This window comes from Tursiops truncatus, chromosome 6, assembly GCF_011762595.2.
Source record: "Tursiops truncatus isolate mTurTru1 chromosome 6, mTurTru1.mat.Y, whole genome shotgun sequence".
Lineage (NCBI taxonomy): Eukaryota > Metazoa > Chordata > Mammalia > Artiodactyla > Delphinidae > Tursiops > Tursiops truncatus.
In genome coordinates, this window is record NC_047039.1 from 84,218,341 (window position 1) to 84,242,225 (window position 23,885).

General features: G+C 39.8%; 2 protein-coding genes across 2 annotated transcripts in view; both read left to right on the forward strand.

The window, feature by feature from the left end:
- The window catches only part of TMEFF1 (transmembrane protein with EGF like and two follistatin like domains 1), a 97,575-nt gene extending 85,739 nt beyond the window's left edge, over positions 1-11,836 (forward strand). Inside the window, exons 9-10 of the mRNA XM_019949111.3 lie at positions 7,075-7,233; positions 10,732-11,836. Of these exons, the coding sequence (XP_019804670.1) occupies positions 7,075-7,233; positions 10,732-10,816 (244 nt within the window). The 3' untranslated portion in view covers positions 10,817-11,836. The remainder of the gene's footprint in view (positions 1-7,074; positions 7,234-10,731) is intronic.
- Positions 11,033-22,016, forward strand: CAVIN4 (caveolae associated protein 4). The gene is made up of 3 exons (XM_033858345.2): positions 11,033-11,166; positions 12,279-12,753; positions 20,346-22,016. The coding sequence occupies exons 2-3, from the start codon at positions 12,346-12,348 to the stop codon at positions 21,024-21,026; spliced, it is 1,089 nt and encodes a 362-aa protein (XP_033714236.1). The 5' UTR covers positions 11,033-11,166; positions 12,279-12,345; the 3' UTR covers positions 21,027-22,016.
- The last annotated feature ends 1,869 nt before the right edge of the window (positions 22,017-23,885 follow it).

Genomic DNA, 23,885 nt, shown 5'->3' on the forward strand with positions numbered 1-23,885 from the left:
TGGGCCCTGTATACTGCCTGCAGTCACTCTATAACTGCGGTCCATTCATCCTCCTGTCCTAGATAAGGTGACTGCTTTATACCGTCACCCCTCTCTTCAGACTCACTCCTCTCTCATCCTCACTCTCAGCTGATGATCTTGTTTCCAAGTTCACTGAGAAAACTGAAGCAATATGAGGAGAATGCCCACAGACTTTTTACTATCACTGCCAGCAGTGCTCCCCCCTTTTCTTCTTATCATATATTCTTGTGTACATATATTTTTTAATATATTTGTAAATATATTTTTATTTCTTTTACCTTGAAAGACCTCTACCAGCTACTGTCCCATTTCTGTCCTTTCCTTTGTAGAAGAACTCAAAACAGTTGTCTATAATCTGTCTTCAGTTTCTCACTTCCCATCTCTCATGAATCCATCCCAATAGGCTTTTGCCACCCAGCACTTCACTGAGACTGTTCTTGTTACTAAATTCATTAGTCAATTCTCAGTCTTAAATTACTTTTGAACGATCAGTGGCGTTTGACCTCCTGTGTGATAGACATTCTTCACTTGGCTTCCAGGACGACACTCTCTTGGTTTTCTCCTACCTCACTGGCCATTCCTTTCAGCCTTCTTGCCTGGGTCCTCTTTTGCTTCCTGGTCTCTCAGTGTTGGTGTACCACCAGGATCCAGCCCTGGTCCTTTTCCTTAGTGATTCCATCCAGCCTCAGGGCTTTACATGTCATATGCTAATGACCCCCATCCCAGACCTCTCTCCTCAGTGTGGGACTCACAGATCTCTCTCCCTCACTGCCATTTTCACATGGTTTGTCTGACACCCCAAGCTAACAGGACCTAAGCTGATCTCCTGATCTGTCTACCCTCCCGTAAACCTGTTCCATCTATAACTTCTCCATCTCAGTTGATGCCAACTCCATCTTTTCATTGGTTTAGACAAAACACTTCTGATACATCTTTGACTTCTGTCTCTGTCGTACTCCATATTTAGTCAGTTGAAGAGTCCTGTTCGCTCTATTTCAGAATATATCCAGAATTTGATTACTTCTCATCATTGTCACTGCCATTCCTAGTCTAGGCACCATTTTCCCCTCTGGCATTATGCAGTAGCCTTCCTGATTGTATCCTAAATAGTCCATATTCAACACAGCAGCCAGAGTGAGACTTTTAAAATAAAAGTCAGTTCATGTCCTTCTTCTGCTAACGCCCTTCCAGCAACTCCTCCATCTTCTGAATGAGGGAGAACTTCACAGGTGGGCCCCTTTACCTCTCTGTCTTGGTCCCCTGCTTCCCTTCGGCTGTCCCACTCCAGCCATACTTGCTATTTCTTGGACACAGACCGTGCACTTATGCTCCCACCTCAGGGCCTTTGTGCTGACTCTTCCTTTGCCTGTTATGCTGTCCTCCCACTTGTCCACATGGCAAACTCCCTGACCTCTTTCACATCCTTACTCACATGTCTCTTACTGAAGCCTACCTTGACCACCTTACTTAAAGCTGCAGTCCTCCCTTCCTGGCCCATACCTGGCATTCATGTTATCCCTTAGTTCTCTCTCTCCTCTCTCTTGTGTAGTACATGTCACCTTCTAACATAACCATTTAATTTGCTTAGCGTGTTTCTTGACCCTCCCTCCCTGACTAGAGGGTAAACAGGCCAGAGATCTTTGTTCACTGATGTAACCTAAATGCCCATTATAGTACTTGGCATATGTCAGGTTCTCAATAAATGTGTTAAATGATGAGTGAATGAGTCAGCCCATGAGGCCATGGGAGTGATGAGATTACTATGGAGGGTATGGGGATGAAAGATAGGCAGTAGAGGACCAAATGTCTGGATCTGCCTTTATCCAGCAACAAGAAAAAGTAGTGCTAACCTAGAAGTTAATACTCTGGGTATTTGGAGAGTATAACCCTAAAGTCAGGTGCAGAAAATAATGTCCAGGGAGGATTGCCTGAATCATATATGGCCTATACATTTTTTTTGTTTGTTTGTTTGTTTTGGGTGGTACGCGGGCCTCTCACTGTTGTGGCCTCTCCTGTTGCGGAGCACAGGCTCCGGACACGCAGGCTCAGTGGCCATGGCTCACGGGTCCAGCCGCTCTGCGGCATGTGGGATCTTCCTGGACCGGGCGCGAACCCGTGTCTTCTGCATCGGCAGGCGGACTCTCAACCACTGCGCCACCAGGGAAACCCGATATTCTGATTTTTAATCTTTGGGTTAAGCTAAAGTGTCAGAGAGCTGAATAACTAGGACATTGTTATAGCTCCCTATGGAACTATTTTTATTTCACTGAGCTTTGAGTTTTAGCTGTTAGCCTACCATGAAAGGCATTATTTTAAATAATCCTATGAGACTTCATTATTGAATTTATTGCAGCTGTATTATTGAGGGAAGTTCCCTGTATGAGAAAGTACCCTCCTTTTTTTTTTTTTTTTTGGTCACACCACACGGCTTGTGGTGATCTTAGTTCCCCGACCAGGGATTGAACCTGTGCCCTTGGCACTGAAAGCACCTAGTCCTAACTACTGGACCGCCAGGGAATTACCAGAAAAATACCCTCTTTAAGTGAGGACTAATGAGATAAGTTCCCTTAAATTTATTAAAATAGTAACTGTGATTCTTTATTTTTTAAATTGAAGTATAATTGATTTACAATATTATATTAGTTTCAAGTATACAGCATAGTGATTCAGTATTTTATACATTATAGTCCATTAAAAGTTATTACAAAATAATGGCTATAATTCCCCGTGCTGTACAATATCCTTGTTGCTTATCTATTTTAAACATAGTAGTTTGTATCTCTTAATGCCATAACCCCTATCTTGTACCTCCTCCCTTCCACCTCCCCTCTGGTAACCACTAGTTTGTTTCCTATATCTGTGAGTGTGTTTCTTTTTGCTATCTACATTTATTTGTTTTATTTTTAGATTCCACAAATAAGTGATATCATACAGTATTTGTCTTTCTCTGACTTATTTCACTAAGCATAATATACTCTATGTCCTTCCATGTTGCTGCAGATGGCAGAATTTCATTCATTTTTATGGCTGAGGAGTGTTCCATTGTATATATATATATAGCACATCTTCTTTATTCCATTTGTCTGTTGATGCACACTTGGATTGCTTCCGTATCGTGGCTATTGTAAATAGTGCTGCTATGAACATTGGGATGTATGTATCTTTTCAAGTTAGTGTTTTTGTTTTTTTCTGGATATATGTCCAGGAGTGGAATTTCTGTGTCATAAGGTAGGTCTATTTTAGTTTTTTGAGGAATCTCCATACTGTTTCCATAGTGGCTGCACAATTTACATTCCCACCAACAGTGTAGGAGGGTTCCCTTTTCTCCACATCATTGCCAACATTTGTTATTTGTGGACTTTTTGATGATTGCCATTCTGATAGATGTGAGGTGATATCTCATTTTTTTTTTGGTTTTACATTTTGTTAATAAATAGAGATGTTGAGCATCTTTTCATGTGTAAGCCATCTGTGTGTCTTCTTTGGAAAAATGTCTATTCAGGTCTTCTGCCCATTTTTTTTTTAATTTTAAAATTTATTTTATTTTTGGTTGCATTGGGTCTTAGTTTCGGCACGCAGGATCTTCATTGAGGCATGCGGGATCTTAAGTTGTGGCGCGAGGACTCCTCGTTGCAGGTGCGTGGGCTTCTCTATAGCTGTGGCGTCTGGGTATTCTCTCTCTAATTGTGGCACGCAGGCTTCAGGGCATGTGGGCTCTGTAGTTTGTGGCATGCAGTCTCTCTAGTTGAGGCGCGTGAGCTCAGTAGTTGTGGCATGTGGGTTTAGTTGTCCCATGGCATGTGGGATCTTAGTTCCCTGAGCAGGGATTGAACCTGCGTCCCTGCATTGTAAGGCGGATTCTTTACCACTGGACCACCAAGGAAGTACCTTCTGCCCATTTTTTGATTGGTTTGTTTTTTTGATATTGAGTTGTATGAGCTGATTATATATTTTGGGTATTAACTCCTTATAAGTTGTATTATTTGCAAATATTTTCTGCCATTCATTAGGTGGTCTTTTTGTTTTGTCTGTGGTTTCCTTTGCTGTGCAAAAGCTTTTAAGTTTCATTTGGTCCCATTTGTTCAGTTTTGCTTTTATTTCTTTTGCCTTGGGAGCTATATCCAAAAAAATATCGCTACGATTTATGTCAGAGTGTTCTGCCTATGTTCTCTTCTAGGTGTTTCATGGTTTTCAGGTCTTATGTTTAGGTTTAATCCATTTTGAGTTTATTTTTGCATATGGTGTGAGGAAATGTTCTAATCTCATTCTTTTACATGTAGTTGTCCAGTTACTGTGATTCTTTTGAACAACTGGCTTGATTTCATTTTGTGGAGATTGTATTTTGTATCAGTGATTTTATCTCTTTTCCTTTTCCTCTTCCTTTTTCATTTCCTTTTCCTTCTCCCCTTCCCTTTCCTTCTCCCCTTCCCTTTCCTTCTCCCCTCCCCTTTCCTTCTCCCCTCCCCTTTCCTTCTCCCCTCCCCTTTCCTTCTCCCCTCCCCTTTCCTTCTCCCCTCCCCTTTCCTCTCCCCTCCCCTTTTCCTTCTCCCCTCCCCCTTTCCTTCTCCCCTCCCCCTTTCCTTCTCCCCTCCCCCTTTCCTTCGCCCCTCCCCCTATCCTTCTCCCCTCCCCTCCCCTCCTCTCCCCTCCCCTTCCCTTTCCCTCCCCTCTCCACCCCTCCCCTTTCCCTCCCCTCCCCACCCCTCCCCTCCCCTTTCCCTCCCCTCCCCTCCCCTCCCCTTCCCCTGCCTTCCCCTCCTCTCCTCTCCTCTCCCCTCCTCTCCTCTCCCCTTCTTTCCTTCATCCAATGGTTTTTAGTGTATTCACAGAGTTGTGTAGTCACCACAGTCAGTTTTACATTTTATTACCCCAAGAGGAAACTCTATACCCTTTAGCTATTATTCCCAAATCTCCCCATCCTCCTCAGCCTTAGACAACTAATAATCTACTTTGTCTCTATAGATTTATCTGTTCCGGTCATTTCATTTAAGTGGATTATATTCATATAATATGTGGTCTTCTGTGTATTTCACTTAGCATACTGTTTCCAAGGTTTATCCATGTTGTGGCATATATCGGTATATTGTTCCTTTTGTGGCTGAATAATATTTCATTGGATGGGTAATACCACATTTTTTAATCCACTTACCAGTTGATGAATAGTTGGACTGTTTCCACTTTTGGCTATTATGAATAATGCTGCCTTGAATAATTTTGTGCAAGTTTTTGTGTGGACATATGTTTTAATTTCACTTGGGTAATTGCCTAGGAGTGGAATTGCTGGGCTAAATGCTAACTCTATGTTTAACTTTTTGAGGAACTGCCGGACTATTATCAAAAGTGGCTGCATCATTTTATGTTCTTTACAGTAACCTTGCCATCACTTGTTATTATCTGACTTTTTGATTTCTAATGGCTATATTAGATACCTCATCATACTGTGGTTTTGATTGTGTTTCCATGATGACTAATGATGTTAGTGCTTATTTGTCATTTACCTATCTTGTTTGGAGAAATGTCTATTCAGATATTTTGCCTATTTTGTATTTTTTGGTCTTTTTGTTAATGAATTGTAATAGTATTTTTATATATTCTAGATACAGTCTCTTATCAGATATATAGTTTGCAAAAATTTTCTCCTGTGGGTTATCTTTTCACTTTCTTGATAGTGTCCTTATGTACAAAAGATTTAATTTTGATTTAGCCCAATTTAACTTTTTTGTTGTTGTTTTTGTTGTCATATGAAGAAATCATTGCCTCATCTAAGGTCATGAATATTTACTTTCCTTTTTTCCCCCCAAGAGTTTTGTAGTTTTAGCTCTTACATTTAGATCTGTGATCCATTTGACTTAATTTGTGTATGTTGTGAGAAAGAGGTCCAGCTTCATTCTTTTGTATGTGGATGCCCAGTTGTCCCAGCACCATTTGTTGAAGAGACCGTTCTTTTCCCATCAAGTTGCCTTAGCACCCTTGTCGAAAATCAGTTGACCATAGATGTATGGGTGTATTTATGGGCTCTCAATTATGTTTTCTGATCTGTATATCTACTGTACTACTATTTTCTGTCTGCTAGGAAGCTTAGAACCCAGTGTGCAACCTTCTGGCAGGCGGCTAGGAACCTCAAGGGTAGGAATTGTGGACTCACATCACCCCTGGCTTCCCCTGTTTACTTCCAGGTTTCTTTCTTGCTATGTGTGTTTTATTAAAAATTATTTTTTGTAATGAAGTGTGGGTCATTAATAAATATCCTTATACGTCAGATGTTTTATTAATCAGTTCTAACCGAAGGCTGGCTAATTTACACATTTTGCTTCTGTCAACTAAAAAATGGGAATTTTCTATTAAGTATCTTAAATGTTTCCCCCTGTCAAGTTACTATCATCACCTGATGTTGCCTTTTTATTTACTCTTAATTGGAATTCAGATAATTTCTAAGATTCACACCTATTTGACTGCTTGGCTGTGTTTCTGTCATTAATAACTTATTTTCATCTCCCCCCCTGCATTTTAAGTGATTGTATTATGTGTACTGAAAAGTTATCTTGAATATAATTTGGTGTTACGTTCAGAGAACTGTAAATGTTTATATCTATTTATTCAATAATCCCACTTCCAAGTATCTAGCCTAAGGGATAACACTAAATATAGAAAAGTGCACATTCATCATAATATCCACCACACCTAATCCATAATTCTGAAAAATGGAAAATAACTGATACGTCTAAGAGCAAGGAATAGATAAGTTAGCTGTATTATAGCCACCGAATGGGATATTGTGAATCCATTTTTAAATGGCAGTAATAAAGTAGTATAAAGACTACTTAGCAGCTCTAAAATTAATGTGATATAATGATAAGTGGAAGAAGCACTTTATACAATAGTCATATTAGAAAGAGTAGAAGGAAATACAATGATGGCAATGTTTTTTTTTTAGATGGTGGGAGAGTGCCTGATTTGCTGTTTTTGTTTAAGTTTGTCATTCTTTTGTATGTTTAATTTTAAAACCTGGAATTATTGAAATTTATAGGAATCCTTTTTTTTCCCCTTTTTCAGATGTGAATCTGGTTACACTGGACAGCACTGTGAAAAGACAGACTTTAGTATTCTCTATGTAGTGCCAAGTAGGCAAAAGCTCACTCATGTTCTTATTGCAGCAATTATTGGAGCTGTACAGATTGCCATTATAGTAGCAATTGTCATGTGCATAACAAGGTAGGTAATGGCCTAAGAAACACCAACTTTCAATTAGAGGTGGGTAGCTGTGTTCAAGAACCTTGAAACACTCAAAATGATAGGGACTTTATGTCCACCAGCCTATTAGGAAGAAATCCTAGGATCAGTTCTCTAAGGTTTCCACGTAGGTCTGACCTCTCAGTGTCTTGCTGCTTTAGAATTTGGTCAAGAACTCACTCCCAGGGTTACAGGCTGCAAGCAGAGGGAAGCGGGAGGATATTCAGTGGCATAAAGGAATTTCGAGATCTTAGAACTATGTGTGTGCTTCAAGCACTGAATTTAGGGACAGCGATGGTAGCAGAATGGTCTGCACATGCACGTAAGAGCCATGCAGAAACGTTTTAAGTCCTGCAGAACTGACTAGGTCTTATGCCCTAAGAATATACTTTATCCATAGTAAATATAATAAGGAAGAAATCAGAGGTTAAAGAAACTGCTTTTTTATATGTTGTCTTAACATTACTTCATTTTCTGGAATACAGTCATAAATATTAAACTTCAAAATTCTCTATCATAACTAAAACTGTTGGAGTTTATCATAACTAGCCCCAAACTAAAGGACGTATTTGGAGTGCAATTAGCCTAAAAATGGGTGTTTTCCAGGCTGAGTGGAAATATGTAAGTCAGAAACTGAACTGGACCTGGGAGATGTAAAAGCAAATTAAGTTCATCTTGTCTTTATGCTTCCCAGTCTCATGTCTTTTCTTCTTGCTTGCTTTGTCCTACCTCCTTTAAGGCTTGGTTCAGAGTCCCATAAACATCATCTCTATACTTTTCTGTATTACTCTGGGCAGAGGGTTGGAATTTATCAAGTGCAGATATTGGCAGGCCATAATGGATTTATGGCTCTTCTATCCAAAGACAGGATAGAAGCAGATCTTCAGTGGTCTCAGCCATCTGGAGCTAAAATGATAAATCTAGAAATGATAAAAAATATTCTCTGAGAAACAGATATTTTTCATAAAATTTAAGCACTAAAGCCAGTGGACTTTTATTCTGTAGAACAGATGATCTGCCCTTAGGCAAGACTACTGAGTATAAAATTGGACAGTAGATTAAAGTAGAGACATAATATTATAAAAAATAATGACAGCACAAAGAGAAAATAGAAAAAAAAAAACTACATGTAACAGCAGGGCTGCCTGTGGCTATTTAACATAGGCTCAGAGGTTAAGTAATTTGCCTGTGGTCATCCAGCTAGCAAGTGGAAGTGTCTGGATTTGGATTTGGTGCTGCCCCATTTCCTAAATCATTCCTCTTTCCACTGAACCACCAAGAGGAAGAGGGTCTGTGTTGAGTCATCTTGGGAAATATATTTGCCAAGTATGACCATTGCATGGGAGCAAGGTTCAAACTTGATTTTGTAGTGGTTCAGGGTTTTTGAACGGGGGAGGGACTTGGTATGAACCCTTTTTCCAGAGCATTAATCCGAGTGTCATCTGAAAAATTCACCAGAGGAGAGAAAATGTGAGGTTGGGGGAGACCATTTAGGACATCATTAGAGTAAAGCAGGAGTGGAGTAATAGATGATTTTGAAGATGAATGAAAGAAATAAGGTAATTAGGTAAAGGGAAGGGAAGATTTTGAGACCCAGTGACAGTGCCATCTTTAAGATCAAAGGATGTTAAAGTCAGCAGGGAGTTATTTTGCATTCAACCCCTTCATTCTAGAGAAGTGAGGAAACTGGAGCCCTGGGATGGGAAGTATCTTAGCCAAGATCACAGAGATAGTTCAGCCCTTTTACAGATCGTATCCAGCCTTTTGTCCAGCTCTCTGCTTTGATTCTCACTGTGCTGTAATCCTCAATGACTAAATTAAAGATACCCGGCAAGTAGTTTTCAAGGTAGTACCCCGCCCCCCCCAATTTATACCCCAAATGCATTTGCTGCCTTCACAGACACGTCAGCATTGCCATATATTTATTTTAACTGTGTTACAGTGTCTACACTGCCCTCCATCTCTATGTCTGAAGGGTCAACTCATTGAATTTATCATAGATCTCTCCCTGAGGGTTTTTTATTGTGGCATTTTCTCCTCTAGAATGTCTTGCTCATGTGGATTTAGGATATTATAATTATGCGCCTGGACTTATCTGCATTGCATTTTTAAGGAGTGCCTCTCCCACATAGTCCATTACGGGACAGCTCTTCACTTATCCTGGGGTGGCTGTTACATATGAGGAATCTTCCTTTAAAAGGATGTTCTCACTGACCCACTTATCAAGACTGCATAAGTGAAATTTTCTTCTTTTATGCTTGTAATCTTCTTTAATGTTGAACATCACCTTAGCCAGATCCCTTTATTGTATAGATGAAAAAACCGTGGTCCCGGGAAGTTGGAACTTGTCCAATGTCAAGGTGAGTTTGTGACAGTTGCAGAGGGTTGCTTGCCCTCTCAACCAGTGTCCCCATTTATGAAATGGAGATGATTCCATCACTGTCTACCTCCAAGTGTTTTTATGAGGATGAGTAAGATAAAATCTGTGAAAAACAGTTATGTAAAATGGAAGCGTTACCATCAAGGCTTTTAAGTCAAGACAAAGTAGTGCTCTTTGAAACTGAATAAAAACCTGGAACCTTACAGTAGAAGCACTCATTCTCTCAAGACTTTCTTTCCATTAGATTATAAGTTCCTTGCTGGCAGAGATTTTAGAGGTTAGTCCAACTTTAATATTTGCTTATAGGAAGAGGAGGTTGCACAGCTAGTTTCTAGCAGAGCCCAAACTCAGAATTACTGGAACTCATCTCAGTCCCTTTATTCCATGTTGTGTAGCATAGCACTTTGTGCACAGTAGGAGCTGATATGTTTGCATTCTAGTGGGCAAGCACAAGAGCAGTGACGGCACGATGAGCTTTATACCCCCGCGGAGGAACATGTACGGAACAGTGAGAGCAGAGTCGAGGAATATCCCTTATGCCCCGGAGGGCAGTTCTATTCTGGGTTCTGTGGTGTGCCCTAGAAGGGTGTGGAACGACTTCTTCTTAGTTACTGTCTGAAATTGCTAGGCATTTCCTGTGTATTCTGATCTGAGGTTAATAAGCACATTTCTTCCTGATTTCTCCTTCATTTAAGCTGTCCTTGTCATTTTTGGGGGTGTCATCATGCTCAGGGAAAGTACATAAGCCAGGAGCCTTTCTACTGTCACGAGTTTATATGTTAGCAGTCACTGTGTCTTGGGAGCTGCCAGGCCAGAAGAAGGGTGGGGATTCCTCTTGGGGATGCACATGCACCAGGGGAGACTCCAGGAGTGAGTTCCATTTGTATTCATACCTGCATCATATATCAAACCCTCTTACCTCCCAGCTTTGTAGAGAAGATGGCAGTCTGACATGTTGGTCTCTCATCAAATAGCGTCTGTTTCCCTTTCATGTGGTCACATGCAGTATGGCTTTACATGTGAAGTGTGTGTTACTCTGGAAACATTTGAAATATCCTAAACAAAATGACATTTTTCTTTTTTTTTTCTTAATTCAACAGAAAATGCCCTAAAAACAATAGAGGACGACGACAGAAGCAAAACCTAGGTCATTTTACTTCAGATACATCATCCAGAATGGTTTAAACTGATGACTTTTATATGTACACTGACCATGTGATGTACATTTGTCTTTTTTTAAAGAATGGAAATATTTATTTCAGAGGCCTTATTTTTGGACATTTTTAGTGTAGTACTGTTAGCTTGTATTTAGAATATTCAGCTACAACAGTTTTGGACTGTTTAGTAGTCTTTGTTTTATGTTTTTAAATACAGAAATTGATTTCACAAATTTGTACCACATGGTAATTCTAAGACTTGTTCTTTACCCATGGAATGTAATATTTTTGCAAAGATGGACCACTTCACAAATGGTTATAAAGTCAGACCCACTTCTTCCACAATGACCACAGCAAATGACCAAGCATGAACTGAAGGTAAAGATGTTTACAGATTACTTTTCTTACAAAAGAAAATCTAGAAGACTCTGTGTTTAGACATTTCAATGTTTTTGAGATTTATTAACCGATTTTTTAGACACTGCCTATCGCATGAATTGTAAAGCTGTGTGTGTTAGATGTAAAATATTTATAAGGTGTATGGACTGGAATTTGATCCTTTCTCTCCTTGAAAAAATAATTCTGAATTTTTAAAAGTATATGGTAGCAATGATGGAACGGATCACTGAAAAGTAGATTTAGATGTTGTGAAAATAGTCTGTTTAACAAACAGATTGGAATAAAGCCTACACTATCATTTAAACTACTTCTATACACATTCATTTTTAAAGAAATATTTGTTTTAACATAAATAAACCAATTGTATCAGTGTTTGTGAATAAATGCAAAAATGATTGTTAACGATTGGTGCTCTTCACATGAGCTTAAAAATCATCTAAGACCTCTATCCAAATTTGTCCTGTAGTAATAGCTATACTAATAGATTGTTGGTGTTTAAAGATCTGAAGTGTGAATAGAATGTATTCAGCTGTTTAACATGTAGTTTAGGTATTCAGAAGTATGCATGTAGAATTTAAGAATATGTTCAAAATATTAATTTTAATATTTGGTTTGGAAAAGCATGTTATAATATAATGTTTTCACTATACGGCCTCTGTTTTGGTGTGTTTATTTACTGCATTCTTTGATATTGACATATCAGTATGTTTAATATGTGAAATTAATAGAAAAAGCAGATTTCAGTTCAAAATTCCCTTTTGCTTTTACAAATACTGCTTGAAATTGTCTAAAGGTAGAAGCTTCACCCAGCGCTTGGAGTTTGCCTTTTTGGTTATTTGGCTTCGAGGCTTAATATTAGTAACATGGTGGCCTTAGGGAACTTTTTTTTTAAAAAGCTTTCCTCTTCTACCCACACAGTCTTATTTGAGTCCCTTAGTCATCAGTAAGCATGTTTGGAACAGCACCCAGTGCTTTTGCAAGGGTTCATATTGCAGAACAGTCACGTATGGGTATTTGTAGTTACAAATACTTGACCAGTCTCCAGGGGTGGGGTTTCCAACCCTTTAAACAACCCTGTTCCCTGTTATCAGGCTAACTTCTTGCTCTCAGTGCCAGAATTGATTGCGCTAAGACATCTTTCACTGAGAAATAAATAAAATGGAACATAATGGGTCTGCTTCAAATGCTGATAAAATCCACCAGAATCGCCTGTCGAGTGTGACAGAAGATGAAGACCAAGATGCTGCTCTTACCATCGTGACTGTGCTGGACAAAGTAGCTGCCATCGTGGACAGCGTGCAGGCCAGCCAGAAGAGGATAGAGGAGAGACACAGGGCGATGGAAAATGCCATGAAGACCGTCCAGATTGACCTGCTGAAGTTTTCGCAGTCACACAGCAACACAGGTTATGTCATTAACAAGCTGATGGAGAAAACGCGAAAGATCAGTGCTCACATTAAAGAAGTGAGGGCCCGAGTGGAGAAGCAACAAACTCACGTCAAAAAAGTTGAATCCAAGCAAGAGGAAATAATGAAGAAGAACAAATTCCGTGTGGTAATATTCCAGGTAAGCTGGCACCTGTGTTTAGCTCGATTACTGCTGTCTCTTGCGTCCTTTAATGGCCAACAGGTCTTGTCAGACCTGTCACAAGGTAACGATTGTGTATATGCGTGTGGTGGAGTTCTGTATCATCAGAGATCTCAGGATAAAACCATTTCTATGTTAACTGGTATACGATCATGTCAGTGTTTTGAGCTTCTCAGCCGTTTCATGTAATATGAACTGTGGATCATAGCTGAGTCTATTTCTTGCCTTTGAAACTTAATATTGGTAAGCTGCTTTTGGCATATTAGCTGTATTAGCATGATGCCCTCTCAAAGCCTTTGAGAAGGTTAGGACTAGAAGATATCTAAGAAGCCTCCAGTTTAAAACACCTCTTTGTTATAGAAAAAAAGAAACTGAGGACCTGTAGCTCTGCAAAGTGGTTCTTTCCCTTATTATGGAGAGCCCAGAAAGCCCTAAACAGTAAAATGTAAACTTTTCAGAATATAATTTGTCTATTGGAATTTTTACCTATAATAATGTATAAGTCACAATAATAAGACAAACGGTCTATTTCTTAATGAACAATCAGACAGTTGTTTTTTTTCTTATAGTTATATAAATGTAGGAGTCACATAAGTAATTCCTTATATTTGATTACCAAGTCTTTACTTAGCTGAATTCTTTTAGCTGCACTGCACAGCTTGTGGGATCTTAGTTCCCTGATCAGGGATCGAACCTGTGCCCTCTGCAGAGGAAGCACAGAGTCCTAACCACTGACCGCCTGGGAAGTCCCTACTTAGCTGATTTTACATGATAGTTTTTGTGTGGCGTTGTGTGTTGAGATAATAAGTTCCTATCTTACTCTGCACTTGATACTCATATTTTTTGAAATAGGAACACATCCATGGCAAATGCCTAATATCTATAATATATTTTAAAACTCTTACAAATTAAAAAGGAAAAAGTTGAACTTTCATGGTAGAAAAATTGGAAAGTCATTATCAGTCGGTTCACAAAAGACAAAGTAAATGAGCAAAATTCCATTTTCACCTATGTAAATATTTGCAGTTACTGAAACATTCGCACAGTTTAAGAGTAGGAAATAATAAGCACTTAAATATTCTGCTGGTAGAATATTAAATGGTACATTTCTGGAGGGCGGTTTTGGTATTATGTGTTAAGAACCTTAAAAATTCGCAAACCTTTTGGCCCCAAAATTTAATGTCAAAGAATTTGTTGTAAGCATAAAATCAGGAATGTGTGCAGGCATGTTCACTGGTACATATATGCAGTGTTATCACACTGTATTTTTAAAATTAATGTATGCCCATATGCATAGGGAAAAGGCCTAGAAGAATAAAAACAAATTGAAATAGGAACACAGTTGGTAGGTAGTTGAAAGATACCAGGGATGTGGGCCATAACTCCCGGGGCATTCTTTACACTTTAGTCAATTCTCCATAGCCCACTGTTGGCTGATAAGGTTACACGGGGATGGCAGAGTGGTATTTTGGATCTGTATTTAAGAGCCTGTTGGTTATTTAGGAGGAAGAATGGGAGGAGAGAGAGGGTTGCTTACTTCAAAGGTAGTCAAGTTCGACTATGCCATCTGAAGGCCTTTACCATTTCCCTCTCCTCCCAGGTCCCTGGAAGTCCTTCTCCAGACTTAAATTTTTGAAAAAAAAAAAATCAGTCATCTTACTCTCAGAAGCCAGTTGTAGTATATGTAATGGGGATCTAAATTTAGTACTGGAGAATGTAGTATCCATTCTTGAATTCACTTTTCCACGGGCATTAACAGTTCATTGCAGCTCTATTTACAATAGCCAGGACATGGAAGCAACCTAAGTGTCCATCAACAGATGAATGGATAAAGAAGATGTGGCACATATATACAATGGAATATTACTCAGCCATAAAAAGAAATGAAATTGAGTTATTTGTAGTGAGGTGGTTGGACCTAGAGTCTGTCATACAGAGTGAAGTAAGTCAGAAAGACCATATGCTAACACATATATGTGGAATCTAAGAAAAAAAAATGGTTCTGATGAACCTAGGGGCAGGACAGGAATAAAGATGCAGACGTAGAGAATGGACTTGAGGACACGGGGAGGGGGAAGGGTAAGCTGGGACGAAGTGAGAGAGTAGTATTGACATATACACACTACCAAACGTAAAATAGTTAGCTAGTGGGAAACAGCCACATAGCACAGGGAGATCAGCTCGGTGCTTTGTGACCATCTAGAAGGGTGGGATAGGGAGGATGGGAGGGAGGGAGACACAAGAGGGAAGAGATATGGGAACATATGTATATGTATAACTGATTCACTTTGTTATAAAGCAGAAACTAACACACCATTGTAAAGCAATTATACTCCAATAAAGATGTTTAAAAAAAACAAACAAACAGTAATGGGTATAACTCACCCTCCACTTGCATGGGGCATGCCAGGAAACATTCTTGGTATCCAGCATTTCTCCTGAGAACCTTTGTGTGAAGAGTAGACCAGGTTAACAATCAAGATTTACAAAGGCTAAAGAAAGCAGAGGAGTTTCTGAGAAGTTCTAATTGACCCTTGTTTGTCTATTGACATAATTCTTTTTTTTAAAAGTTGTTTCTATATTCACCTGTTTATTCCCTGAAAGTTGCTATTTTTTTTCTTTGAGCACCTACAGTTACTTGAATAAATAGAAGATTGTATGAAAAAGGAAGCGAGAGGCACTAGTGAGAGACATAATGCTATGAAGAGTCTGTGAAGTTAAGTTGTTCAGAGTAAGCAGCACTTTATCTATAAGCAGTGGCTATCTCTTGTAATGGGAGAGCATGTAAAGAAAAGATAAATACCAATGGATTCAATGATTCATTAGATATTAGAACACTGTATACAGCATTCATATGGGTTTAACAGTTAGAAGTCATATGCTTAACAGTTAAAAGTCATATATATATGTGTGTGCATATATATATATATATATATTTTTTTTTTTTTTTTTTTTTTTGGCCCAACTGCGCACCTTGTAGGATCTCAGTTCCCCAACCAAGGATTGAACCCAGGCCACGGCAGTGAAAGCTCCAAATCCTAACCACTAGACCACCAGGGAACTCCCAAAATTCTTATAATTCATTCTTACAGTTAATATGTTTAAGTGGCTATATTGAGATTGCTCCTTCCACTAAAATTAACTTGAAGCTGAGTAATTCAGCTCTAGTATACTTTCATTTCGATTTGGGTTTTTCCTCAAAAAGATTTCCCTAGATATATCTTTTGGTGGCAGTCTTTATTGCTATTTTATCTCCCACCGTTGTGTACGGCAGAGCTTTCACCTAATTGTGGACATTGGCATTGAAAAAAATTATCTGATTTTTTAGATAATTTCTCCTTGAAATTATGATTTCTCCTTACAATTATGATTGTACATACAATTATGATTTCTCCTTGAACATGCTTTCACCTTAGCAACCTCCTCACCATGAAAGAAAGCCAGGAGGCTTCCCATATCTTCTAACAATTTTGCTTACTAACCACATGCCCGTGCCTCCCAAATGAGGTATTTGGCCATTCCCTAATGATAAGTCCCGGACTTCTAAATATTCGAAATTCTCTTAGCAGTATTACTTTGATAATCAAGGCCATTATACTCTGACTCATAATACTCATTTTGTTACAAAAATCATCTTTTTACCTAGAATTTTACATGAAAAAATGTATAATAATTGTATTTGGAAATAACTGTAATTCAGCCCTATAATTTTCAATTATTGTTACAGTGTATTCACCACTAACTCATGGTATCTTTGACTCAGAGGAGTTGCAACAAATAGATTTACATAGCAGGTGCTTTCTCTGTCTCTACCCCTGTTTTGTTTTGTTTTTAAGCCTGAGTTTGTTGTGCAGTTGAAGAAGGGTTTGTGATTCTTGAGTTAAGCCATAACTGATTGCTTCACAGCAGGATTGTGAGGGTTTTTCCATATGAAACAGTAATTATTGTTTGGCTCCTGTTCTAATTATACCTACTCAGTCCATACCCACCCACTCAGTGCTGCTGAAGCTACTCCCTGTAGTAGGTGTCAGGAAAGGAGAGGAATAATGTTGCTGCTTCTGATTCATCAGAGAGCTATGAGATACCCACTCTACCTTTTTTTTTTTTTTTTAAGTTCCTAGACTCTCCAATCCTGTAGCCAAAGAATTTAATTTTAAATAAGTATCCAGAGAAGTAAAGTTCTGGGGATACGTTCTTGACTATCAGGATGATAGGTTTTGGAATACGTATAAATGTATTTCTTACACAGTAAATTTTTTGGTTGAACAGATTTAATCTGGATCTCAAGTAGGAGCACAGTTTCTTTTAGAAATTTCAACTCGTGGATTCAGTTAAAAATCCCATGATCTTTAAAGTTTTTCCTGTTTAGTTTTAGAAATAACCCCGAAATAGAAAGTGGGGGTCCTTTAGCAGCCATGTTTCTGGCCTGGTTCTCAAGGTTACCAGTGTCTGCCATGTTCCCAAATCCAATTTGATGAGTGCTTTTACCTTTTTGACATATTTGTCATAGTTGGTCCCTCCCTCTCTTCTTGAAACTTTTTTCCCCTTGGCTTCTGGGGGTGCCTCTCGCTCTTGGATTTCCTCCTGCCTCACTGGCTGACATTTATCCTTTTTGGTTCTTTCTCATCTCTTCCTTCCTCTTCTTTTTTTTTTTGAATTATTTATTTATTTATTTGGCTGTGCTGGGTCTTAGTTGCGGCACATGGAATCTTAGTTGCCCCGTGCGAGATCTTTGTCGCAGCATGAGGGATCTTTAGTTGCAGCATGCAGGGTCTTTAGTGGGATCTAGTTCTTTAGCATGTGGGATCTAGTTCCCTGACCAGGAATTGAACCCGGGCCCTCCTGTATTGGGAGTGTGGAGTCTTAGCCACTGTATCACCAGGGAAGTCCCTCATCTCTTCCTTCTTATCTTCAGGTCCAAAATCCATTTATGTATCAATAACACCAAAATTCAAAAATCTGTAAAAATAAAATTTTTATCGTAACTTATTTGGCAGCAAGACCTAGCTTTACCTGAACTCAGTGGATGCCAAAACCCAACCTCAAGTAGCATGAGGCTGTTTATACTCTTTGTCCCACCTTAGAGTGAATGTTTGTATTTTTTTGCCACAAAAAGGTTTCTTCCCAAGATCTCACTGGGAATGTTATGTAATATATTATTTTCCCCAAATCTGAAATATTCTGATTTCTGAAAGGTAGCTTGGTTCCAAGGAGTTTTGAATAATGGAGTGTAGACCCATTCATTCAATCTCTTGGTGATCTCTTTCATCTGGTCTCATGATTTTTAGTTTCATCTTTATGTTAATGATGCCTAAATTTATCTCTAGTCCAGATCTCTCTCCTGAATCCCAGACTTATGTACTCAGCTGTCCACTCAACATCTCTGCTTGGATGTACAGTGGGCATCTCAAAGTCAGCATGTTCAGATCCCATCCTTCCCCATCTCAGTGAATGGCTAATCTGTCCTTCAGCTGCTCAGGCCCTGGACTAGAGAATCATCCTTGACACTCTCCACATCTCAATCTAGCAGCAGCAGATCCTGTTGGCTCCTACCTTCAAAGTGGATCTGGAATCAGGCCACTTTTCACCACCACCTCTGTCCACACCCTGATCCATCTCTTACCTGATTGAGCTCAGTGGTCTCTAACTGCTGTCCCTGCTTCTCATCTTGCCCTCGATAGCCTCGTTTCAGCAGGGTGACCCTTTTACAACATAGGTCAAGTCATATCACTATCCTCCTCAAAACTTTTTAGAAGGCTTCCTATCGCACTCGGAGTAAGAGCCACGGTCCTTATGATCGGATACAGAGCCCTACGTGAGCTGGCCCTCCCACTACCTCTCTTACCCTCTCTCCTCTTGCCCCTTGGTCACTCTGCTTCAGCCACACTGCCTTCCTTGCTGTTTCTCGTTTCCTCCCAGTTATATGCATTACCTTCAGGTCTAGACTTGGATGTCACCTTATTAGTGAGGCCTTTCCGAGCGTCCTCCCCAGTCACTGTGTATCCCCCTGCCCTGCTCTATTTTTCACCTTAGCACTTATCACCATCCAACATACTATGTAAGTAACTTGTTTATTTCTCTCGTCAAGAATACAAGTTCTTTTACTCTTTTTTTTTTTTTTTTTTTTTTGCGGTACACGGGCCTCTCACTGCCGTGGCCTCTCCCGTTGCGGAGCACAGGCTCCGGATGTGCAGGCTCAGCGGCCATGGCTCACGGGCCCAGCCGCTCCGGGCATGTGGGATCTTCCCGGACCAGGGCACGAACCCGCGTCCCCTGCATCGGCAGGCGGACTGCCAACCACTGAGCCACCAGAGAAGCCCTTTTACTCTGTTTTATTCAAAGAGGGAGGTTCTCAGTTCCTAAACTAGTGACTGGTGCATGGTAGGTGCTTAGTAACAATTTGTTGAATGAAGGCGTATGCTTCTTATTTGTTCCAACCGTCATTTGTTGAGTATACCTACTATGTACAAGGCACTCTGATAGATGCCAGGCATAAGACATAAATAAGATACATCTCTGCTTTCCTGGAAGCTATTATTTAGTGAAGGCCTCAGGGAGACATATATAAATGAGTAGAGTTCTGATTCAATTCAGACTGTGATAAATGTTATAAGTAGAGGAATGCATGTGTCATTATGGTATAGATTGGAGACAGGTTTGACCTCTGGGGGAAGTTGGGGATATTTGAATTGACTCGAAGAAAGATTTTATTCACAAAGCTGGAAAGAGGTGAAAGGTAGCAAAAACCACGTTTATAAAGGCATGCAGGGATGAAAACAGTATGTGTTTAAGGAACTCAGAGGGGTTGTGTTGCTGGACTGGAGGAGTGGGAAAGTAGGTTTTGCTCAAACTGGAGAGCCTTCTAATTATACTGAAGAATTTGAACTCTGTCCTTTGAGTATTGGTGAGCTCCCCAATGTTTTAAAGTAGAGAAAGCATGTGATCAGAGCTATGTTTTAGAAACATTTCTCAGGAAGTACTTTGGTGATGTTTTAGAGGTATAAGTATTGCACGAGTTCAGGCCTGAGATGACAGGGCCTGAACTAAGACGTTGGTAGAGGCAAGGAGGAAGGAGGCGGGAACAGAAGAGTTAGTAGTTATTAAGCAATATTATCGACAGCGCTTAGTGACCAGTTGGAAATGGGATGAAGAGAGGGAATATTTGGGACCATGCTTCTGAGGTTTTTCTGGGTGGCACCTGGAGGTATTGGTGCTGAGAGGTCCAGGAAAGGATGATGGCTGGGCCTTGATTTTTGGATATGTGAAGTTAGAGGTTCCTGTGTTACATCTAGGTGGAGAAGTCTTTCTGACATGTAGAAATGGGTTTTTATCTTAGGGGAAGGGGAGAGGTGAAGGTAAAAGATTTGTGAGTCTGCTTGCCTGGATGTGAAGGTAGAGCAGTGGATAAGTTTGCTCGGGGTGAGCTTGGGAGATGAAGAAAAAGAAACCCTGAGAAATGCCAGCATTTAGGGAGTGGGGGGAGGATAAGCAGCCCGTGGAGGAGATTGAAAAGGCGTGGCCGGAAGGTTAAAGAACCCATCGCTAACACGCTTGCTTTCTGTCTCCTTCAGGAGGATATTCAGTGTCCAACGTCCCTGTCTATCATGAAAGACAGAAGCTTGACTGCTGAGGGTCTGGAGGAGGAGGATGATATCTTCGATCCCCCAGTTGATCTGTCTTCGGATGAAGAATATTATGTTGAAGAGAGCAGATCTGCCAAGCTTAAAAAGTCAGGCAGGAAGCGCATTGATAATATCAAAAAGGCCTTTTCCAAAGAAAACATGCAGAAGACACGGCAGAATTTTGACAAGAAAGTGAACAGAATTAGGACTAGAATAGTGACGCCAGAGAGGAGAGAGCGGCTAAGGCAGTCAGGGGAGAGGTTAAGGCAGTCAGGGGAGAGGCTGAAGCAGTCAGGGGAAAGGTTTAAGAAATCTATTTCTAATGCAGCTCCTTCAAAGGAAGCTTTTAAGATGCATAGCCTTCGGAAAACTAAAGACCGTGCTGCGGCCGAAGGTCCCGAAGAGGTCAGGGAGATAAGGGTGGACATCATTGCCAGGAGCGAGTCTCTGGGCCCCATCAGTGAGCTGTACACCGAGGTGCTCAGTGAAACAGACCCCAAGGAGGCCAGAGCCTCACATCCTCCCCGAGAAGGTGGGGAAATCTCGACCCCCGAGCCTTTAAAAGTTACTTTTAAACCCCAGGTGAAAGTAGAGGATGACGAATCTCTTTTGCTAGATTTAAAGCAGTAATTATAAAGAGGAATTAAGTATATTATAATTGTAAGTCTCCTTAATCACACAGTTTTAGTTTAATTAGCATAGTCATTTACATGTATATGCCATATAGGAAAACATAAGTGGTATGGCTGTCTCATTTCTTAGGTTTAAAATTTTAAAGGTAATACAGTTATTAATATACATTTGCTTAATTAATATACACTTCCTGGGGAATTCTTTTTTTTTTTTCCCCTCCCCCAGGACTTACATGATTCTATCAGCTTTCTCTCTTAGGTCACCTCTCATGGCAGCTGTGTGGATTTTTAAGTTCCTTTCTCTTGCCCATCAGAAAAATAGTTTCCTAGTGAGGCCCAGTTAGGTGTTCGGTAGTCTACAATAAATGAAGGCCAAATTTATGGCCATGATTTATTTGCAAGTGAACTCTGGATTTTGGTCTAGATTAATATTGTGGCCAAGCTCAAAGGGGAATAAGTCACATGTGGATTTTATCTGTATGTTCACATCAATAGATTTTTTAGTAAATTAGCAGTCACACCCCTTTTTGATGCCTTTGCGTAAAAACGTTGAAGTGCTGGACTTGAGCGTTTAGTTCTGGCATCACAGCTTTGCTTACAGGGAGCCACTTGGCAAGTCGTCTAATGGTCTGGTCAGTACAACGGAGAGGGTTCGCCTGTCCTACCCTTCTCAGAGGACTGTTGTGAAGATAAGGAAATGTTATACATTCTGGGGGAACAAGAGCTATTTCCAGAGAAAACAAACCCCACTGGTTCCTCAAAAGCAGAATCGAAATAATACCATCTTCTGAAAAAGTCCTGAGCTCCAAGCAGTGAGGACCTAGGTCGGACAGACACTAAAGTTGGTCTTCAGAAGCGTTTTCACAGAATCAGGAATCAAAAGTCAATGTTTGGGTGACATCTTTTTTGTCAAAGACTAAAACCAGACCTTGGGTTTGAGTTGGGTCTTAAAACGTTTCCTGGAAAATTCTTTTCTGATTTTCTTCTGATTCAGATCTCTGGTGGACTGGAGCAGCATTGTTTCGAGCAGCATGAAGCCTGCAACTGTGGCTGTGTCTTCCAGAGGGCTTTCTGAAGTCAGCCCTTGTGCAGTGCTTGGAAATGACCTCAGATGCTTCTGATTTCCAGAGTGAACCCCTCAGGGCCCATCCGTCCAAAACAGTATTCGTAGGTGTTCATCATAACTGCTTTGGGAGGAAGCTAGATTCCACTTATTTGTTAGCTGTAGACCTAGCCAATCTAGAAGTAGATATCATTGCTAAAGAAAGAGAAATGGTCATAACGGTCCTGCACTTGTGTATGTTTAAATCTTCTGGTTTGTAAAAGGGAAGAAATGATGGAATTGTGGAATTTGAAGAGTTTGGACAGCAGTCAGCTTTCAGTCAGTTTTGGATGCTCAATTAGTAATTAAAAATTGTACACACACACACACACACACACACACACACACACACACAGAATCAGCTTTAAAATATTTCACTCAGTTACCCAGCTGTTTGGGTTTGGGAGTTTGATTCAGCATCATTTCCTCTTCACTCTGCGTGAATACATAAAATCATGAATTGTTAATCTCATTATCTTTTTTTATTGAAAACTAAAGTGTATACAGCTTTGAACAATACTTTAAAAGGAATAATTTTTAAAATGTTAGAGTTTAGAAAGAGCTTGGATGCCTAATCACACATTTCCTTAAAGCCATAATAAATTTGAATTTAAAAAAGACATTATTACAAAGTTTGATGTCAGTGTCCTTTTTGTAAATATTTTTACTAATAATGAATGCAAACAGTATGGCATGTATTTGATATAGTAACCCTATAGATATGTTTCTAGGTTAAGCAGAATGTGAAGAAGTTATATGCTTTTTTTTTTCTGGCCCTACACAGTCCTACAATTGAGCAAAATATCACTGTCAAGGAATTTTTGTAAAGTCCATTTGCTTACTGACCCATTATATAAGCAGACTTGATATGTTATGGAACATTTCCCACATAGGTACGTTTGAATTTTGATTTAGAAGGCATTATAGCCTGGCCAGCTCTTCATCATGGTAGACTCTGAACAATTTCATGTTCCCAGAGGTTCATTGTAACTTACACTGCTTTCTTGGTACTAGGATTTTCCCCTACGTGTCACTTCTGTCTCTCAACATTTCCCCCCATGTTTAGAGCGTTCCTCAATTCCACATTCATGATTTTTTTCTCCTTTCACCCCATTCTCTTGACATAAAGAATGTCTTTATTATAGGCTGCAGAATCATACATCTTCACTTAATGCAAGGAATATAGTCAACATTCTCTATTTTTAAAGTTTCAGACGACACAGATTTTCTCCTCATTTTACTCTTCTGTGTTTTTGAAATTATATGTTAGATTTTAAACAGTTTATTGAAATAAAACCATTAGCAGGATTTCTCCCCTTTTCTTTCTGTGAGGCAGAACAATGCGACATCCATAGACACCCAGGGCATGGAGCCCACTCTCAGGCTCTACTATAGAATAGACAGACGAGAAGAGGAAAGTGCAACTCTGTCTCCTGCACATGATGGATCCAGAGGCTTTCCTCTCAGGGTCTATGGTGGCCTGGTTCTGGGCCATAGGTTAGAGAAAAGGGCCCAATGTAAATAGTGATAAGAGGAGCATGAAAATTCAGCTTGTTGAGAGCGTATTTGTGGTGTGTGTAAACTCCCTTGAACGGGTTTTCATAAATTAAAAATACAAACCAAACTACAGTATTTCATTTTGACTCTATTGTTTACCTTCCATGTACGTATAAGGGTTTGGTTCAGAACAGTCTGAAGTTCACTGTGATTCTATCAGCTAGAGAGCATGGGTCATTTATGTAAAATATTTCACAG